This window comes from Fundulus heteroclitus, chromosome 6 (genome assembly GCF_011125445.2).
Source record: "Fundulus heteroclitus isolate FHET01 chromosome 6, MU-UCD_Fhet_4.1, whole genome shotgun sequence".
In the NCBI taxonomy this organism is placed as follows: Eukaryota; Metazoa; Chordata; class Actinopteri; order Cyprinodontiformes; family Fundulidae; genus Fundulus; species Fundulus heteroclitus.
The window spans coordinates 12,366,925-12,373,616 of NC_046366.1; the positions used below are offsets into that span (position 1 = coordinate 12,366,925).

The following is a 6,692-nucleotide window of genomic DNA, read 5'->3' on the forward strand; positions in this document are numbered from 1 at the left end:
TTTCAATCAGAGGATTTGGAGTACAAACAGGTGCCACAGGTTCATCAAGAAGCACTTATAATGTTACAGTCACCAATACCTGCTTTACCTCAGTTGCGATGATGTGGCTACTCACTAATCTCACAAACTGAGAGGGCTTAATTCATACAGAGCGCCTCATGTGTCCACGTCCTTTTATACAGTATAATTATCCCCCAAGTGCGTGATATCACGCACATCTCAACTGAAACAGCCCTAAAAGTAAAAAGCAATGGGATCATGTTGGATTTGGAGCAATTTGTCTGGTCACCGTGTCTTCAAAAAGGTTATGGCTGAGGGAAAGCTATAGGAGAAAAAATGTCAGACAGAATAAGAAAATTTAAAAGACTGAAAGAAACATATTTCTCATTAGAGGAAAAGAGGTGGAGTAAATGCCATCGGGACCGAGTTGTTGGGAAACAGTGGGAGGGTGTTGCTCATGATGTACTCTGTGGGTTTATTGAAGTAATTTCTATTTGTTTAATGCTATAATTTCAATATAAGGTCACTCACAGTGGATTAAAATGTTTTAATTGTTGTTGACTGAATACTTTATAGGCTGCATTTCACTGTAGGAATCCATTCATCCATCTCTCTGCAGTCTATAGGTTACCGGACTATCACAAGACAAACAACCACACACACACACACACACACACACACACACACACACACACCTGTCAGCCATTTAAAATGTGTTTTGTATAGCGGGAAGGAAGCTTGAGTACTTGGAGAGAACTCAGATGTGCACAACGAGAAGATCCACAATCCACAGAAAGACTGTTGTACAAGATTCTGTGCGTTTGGTAAGCACTGATTGCTGCATCATGGGTAATGTAGTGCCAAATCATAGCACTGACTTTTTACAACTCCAGTTGGGATTTGAACACAGAACCATAAATCCATTTCTGGTTATCTATTTAGTTGTGTTCATGGTGCTGGGCCCAAAATGCAGACAACCAGACGTGGAGAAAGGAGCAAACAACAGTTTATTAGGAGCTGAGGGAAATAGGGAGAGTTGGCGTCTCCGGACGCAGGGGCAGGTTGTGGAGGCGGGCAAGCTCACGGGAGCAGCAGCTGGAGATGATGGAGGTGGGTGGTGTGGCTCAGTTGTCAGGAGACTGGTGTGGACCTGGGTCCCAGGGAGACAGAGCACAGGTTGGGTTGCTGTAGAAAAGTTTGCTTTCACTAGAGAAGATACTGGCTGATCTATCAACTAAGCGGTGACTATCTGGCAGTGAGTTTTTTTTGTTGTTGTTTGTTTATTTGTTATTACAATATTGGGTATTACAATACCCATTGGCTGTGCTTTATACCCAGCTACTCTTCCAGAGGTCCACATCATTAAAAATACAGTATACAATGTAAATTCATGAACATGTTTGACAGATGACAAATATCATATACATATCAAAAAAACTAAACAGTCATAGAATAAAACTGAACATTCATAGAAGTATGAACACACAGGAGGCCAGGCTTTAAATATAGCTCCAGACAAAGATCAGTCTCAGGTGTGTTCAGCCAGCTCCTAGCCACACCTGTCCGAGAGAGGGAGCACACCCAGACCACACCCACACAGTCTCAAACGCCACAATATTTTATATAGTTTGTGTTCTGATAAAACGGGAATATAAACAGACATATCTGTTAAGCCCTAAGGGTAACAGGAGCAATCTCTGCCTTAAGTTACATACCTGATATAAATTAAGTACAACTCCACAGCTGTAAAGTATAAATGCAAAATTTTGTTTCCTGTCTAATGGTGGGGCATAAAATTATATTTCTCCAGTGGAAGCACCATTGCAACTGTTACTATTCCCGATTTATTGGTTAAACAAAGAAACTGAAGCAAACTGAACAAAGAAAAAAATGGTTTTGAGCCTCGTCCAATATTTTTTTTTCCCAAATAAGCAACAGAAAACACCATGAAAACCTGTTTTGAAAACTTAGGAAAGGCATCAGATTTTACGGATTCACATCTTGACTATGATGGCAGCAATTCTAAACTGAATAAGATGAAGCAAACTTGTTCCACAAAGGTTTTAGTGGAATGCCAGGTGGAGCTGTGATTTTGGCACAGTTTAGCCAAATGTGCCAAAACTACGCCAAATGTGTTTTCCACCTTATAAAATGAGGATAAGATAAAAGTGCAGACTCCTTCTGCATATGAAATAGTCTTTGGTCAACACATGTATCCCTTGTATCACCAAAATGTACCACTGTGCATGGCATTATATCAATAACACACAAAGCGATGTTTAAAGCTAAATCATAAGCTCCATTACGCACAGAAATTACATCCCCGGATAAAGACGAGCGTTACAAAACTGGATAGGGAGTTTCTCTAATTTCAGGTGATGACCTTTACATTTTTTTGGGTATGTTTAAATCGCTATAAGACCATAAATATCTGTGCATGAATACATAAATCAGGGGGATTGTTTTTAAAGTGTTTTTACGTTGTTTAGAGGCTGAGTTTAAGCACTTGTCTTCTGCTGGGCCCACATGTGTGGGCCGGTCGCGCTTACAGGGAATTTGTCACAGTATCAACTCAAAACAGAAGCGTTTCCCTTTTTGGTATATGTAAGACATTTTTCCTCAATAAATTTCATGTGGTAATTCATTTTCATGTCATCTGTTAAAACTTGTAACCCAGTACAGTACAAAGTGTCCACTGATGGTTGAATAAACTGCAAATGTGCTTCAGGGGAAACGCACACCAGGACTTTTCTTTGGCATTGATCGTCACTAAGTGTAATTTGATTTGATTAGGGCTGCTGAGGTTGCTCAAAAATGAGCCTCACTTCAAAAGAATTTATTTGATATCTGCCTCTGAGGGGAAGGACGGGATGAGCATCTCTTATCTAAATTCAGGAATGAGACCTTTCATGCTCTGCATACTTTCTGCATTATTAGTCTAGCCATCGTTGCTCCATCAGAGTGACATGCAAAGAAGAAAATGCGAGACATGGCAGCAACTTGAGTGTATGAATTCATTTCAAGTTGCTGATTAAGTTAGGAATTAACTGTAGGGTTATTCACAATTGTTTGGAGTGCTTTGTTAGATGTCACTTGCTACACCCATAGCTGATCAAGAATTCACTTAAACAGCTTCCTGGCAACATGAAATGGGCTAAAAGATCTCAAAGAGCCACACATCATGCCCCGTTATATTGTTTTCCGACAACTGCAAGCAGCCATAATGGTTTTAAGGTTTACTTTGCCTTATTGTGAAAACTATATGCACCTACTCAAACAGCATGAATACCAGCAGAAATATATAGAGCTGCACACTTTAAAAAGGTATTAAAATCAGTAGAATTTAGCACAGCTGAAGCTATTTGAGCTTGAAAGCCCTTGTCTGGATAAACTTTTTAATTCATATAATTTTTTGTGGTTCAGATGCAAAATTGCTTTAGAAGGAACGAGAATAGTTTCCAAAGCTCCCAAATGAATATAAAGTTCTCTCCCTTAAAGAGCTGCACAATGCTCTCCTTGCTCTCCCTCCTCTTCTTCACCTCTGTTTCCAGAGATCGGTCAGAGTCATGATGATCCTGCATCACTCAGATCAGTAGTTTAGAGCTCTCTTTCTGAAAGAGATAGCACTCTGTTTGATATGGACTTACATATGGAAAATATCTCACTCTCTTCTTCTTTGAAGTCTGCAGCTTTTTATTAGCTGGCTTGGTTAGAAAACTACTTAGGAGAGCACTGATATCTGTCACAGTACAGCATCCAGTCACAGTAAAAGCTAGGTTTAAAAAAAATGCAATTATGGCAAAATCTTTCTGTCAGCATCTTGAATCAGATGCTAGGAGAAGTCAGCGCTTTATCAGTTTCTTGCAGGCAAACGGGAAAATGTTTGCCTGCAAGAAAGCAAGTACGCAAACTGGACTGTGGCTTTGAAGAAGATTTCCAATGTTTTTTTGTTTATGCTTTTTGTGCAGAAGGAGAAAATTAGTTCCTCAGATGCGATGTCTATCCCCTTTGTGATATCATAAAGGCCCGGATTAGGCCTCCTGCCATGCAGGCGCTGAGGCGCTTTCTGTTTTATATATGGAAACATTTCTTCTTGGGTGGGATGGTGTCCAAAACACGGCTGAGTATTCTGCCTTCACATCTTATCATGTTATATGCAGAAACTCTGACGTATTTTATTGGTATTTCATGCAACTGACCAACGCAAAGTAAAAATCTGAACCTTGTGACCTGCTAAAGTTTTCAGTCTCATTTTTACTCTGACATCCCATAAATAAAAGACAATTTTAGTCTTATCTGACCAGAGCTACTGTCTCTATACATCTGGGGAGTCGTCCACATGCCTTTTGGCAAACTCTAAACATGCCTTCCATTTTTAACACTAAGTAATGGCCTCTTCCAATAAATCCCAGCACCAAGGAGCTTATTGTGGTCCTATGGACAGATCCTCCAGTCTCTGCTGTGGCGCTCTGCAGCTCCCTCATGGCTACCTTTCTCTGTGCTGCTTCTCTGATTAATGCCCTCCTGGCTTGGTTTGTGGGTTCTGTAGGGCGGCCCTCTCTTGGCAGGTTTGTTGTGATACCACGTGCTTTCCATTTGAAGATGATGGATCTGATGTTGCTAGGGGGGAACTTAAAAGATATGGATCTTTTCATAACCCCACCCTGACTTGTACTTCTCAACAACTTTGCCCCTGACTTGTTTGGTAAAGGTCTCTGGTCTTCATGTTGTGATGCCTCTTGCTAGGTGGTGCTGCAGCTTCTGGGGCCTTAGAAAAGATGTTTCTAAAAGACAGATGACGTGATGCTTAAGTTGCACACAGGTGACACAGTGACAACATGTAAGCAAAGATTAGGGGTGAATGGGAGGCAGATCCTTTAGTTATCAGGCTCCTCTCCTGTGGAACCAACTCCCAGTTTTGGTCCGTGAGGCAGACACCCCGTCTACCTTTCAGAGTGAAAAATAGGGCCTTTTTTTCTCACTCTGCTGATTTCTATTGTTCTCCAGTTTTGCATAGCATTACATTGAAATGACTGTTGTCATTTCAGCTTTTAACTTTTTGTTCTCTCTCTTTTTTCTTCATAGAAGGTACACCTGGTCTGACGTTCTGTTAGCTGTAACATCATCCAGGGAAGACGGCTCACCCGCTACTACCATCTAATGTAGATGTAATGTCTCTCTTGTTGTGTCTCTGCTCTGTTATTCTCTAACCCCCAGTGGGTTGAGGCAGATGACCGTTCATACTGAGCCCGGTTCTGCTGGAGGTTTTTCCTTCCCGCTAATGGGGAGTTTTTCTTTCCACTGTCGCTTCATGCTTGCTCGTATGAGAGATTGTTGCAAAGCCATGGACAAAGCAGACGATTGTCCCTGTGGCTCTATGCTTTTTCAGGAGGAGTGAATTCTGCTTGTCAAGACTTGATGCAATTCACTGGGTTCCCTTAGATAGGAAACTTTTTTGACCAAACTGTATAATCTGACCCAATATGTATAATAAGATTGAATTTGACTTTGTAAAGTGCCTTGAGATGACATGTTTCATTAATTTGCGCTATAGAAATAAAATTGAATTGAACATTTTTACGCAGCATGTTACGTGTCTAAACCCAGCGTTTCTGGTTTTATGACAGTGTGCCATTTTGCCAGAATTCACCTAAACTGAAGAAAACGCAGAAGCAGATTATATCACAAACCTTCATTCGAAGAAACAATGTCTTAGAGCAGCATCGATTGCTTGCTGTTGATTCAGTGCGAGTCAGCCTGGACCTAATCTAGAAAAACAAACTGCGTGCTTTTACGCGCGTTTCGGCCGAAAGGAAAGAAAGGTGCAATGCTGCCATCAAGCGGCCGGCTGTGAAACTACACAAAGGTCCACCGCACCCGTCCGTCTGTCCGAGCGTCTCATCCCACAACGAGGATCCAGAGTCAAACACAGCAAAGTAAAATCACAGCAGGTCTGATGTTTGCTTCCGGCGATAGTCTGAGCCTCGGTGCTGCCGTGGATGCAAACGGGATCAGAGAAAAGCCGGCCGCCATTCATGAGACTGCTGCTGTTGAGCCACTACCACCACCACCATCATCATCATCATCATCATCATCATCATCATCATCATCATCATCATCATCATCATCATCATCATCATCATCATCATCATCATCATCATCATCATCACTGCTGGTCACGTGGCGCTTCGGGGAGCGGGCGGTGGGTGTGTCCAATCGCGTGTGGTTTCATTCATAACTACAGACATTATTTGAAGCCCAGGATAAAGTATGCAGACGGGGCAGGCTCGCAGAGGACCGCTTCCCACCGAGCGCGCGACGAGGTGAGTCCCTTCTTCTCCATCCTCCCCTCCCACTTTACCCGGACCGGCTCCGCGCCGACCCGAGCAGGCGTTCGCGCGCTCTAACGTGGTACTATTTTTAATGGTGTAAGAAGACATGGGCGACACAGCTGACTCGTGTTTATCTGAGCCGTGTCACGCGGCGGAGTTCCCACACGAGCGCGGTCCATGTCGTGATTTATCCCCCTCCCCGCAGGCTGGGAGAGCGGGCGGCCCGTCGACATGGGGGCAGCCCTGCTGATCAGGGGGGGATTTCGGAGGAGAAGGGGAAGATGCTTCTGCTGCCGATGGTGCTGATGGTGCTGATGCTGAGCGCCGCCGCCGCCTCCGGCTGCAGCGCATCTCTGTAGT

At 43.0% G+C, this 6,692-nt stretch overlaps 1 protein-coding gene across 1 annotated transcript in view; it reads left to right on the forward strand.

Moving 5' to 3' along the window:
- Positions 1-6,691, forward strand: part of onecut3b (one cut homeobox 3b) — a 21,869-nt gene extending 15,178 nt beyond the window's left edge. Inside the window, exon 4 of the mRNA XM_036137765.1 lies at positions 6,538-6,691. Coding sequence (XP_035993658.1) covers positions 6,538-6,691 — 154 coding nt within the window. The remainder of the gene's footprint in view (positions 1-6,537) is intronic.
- Position 6,692: the final 1 nt, after the last annotated feature.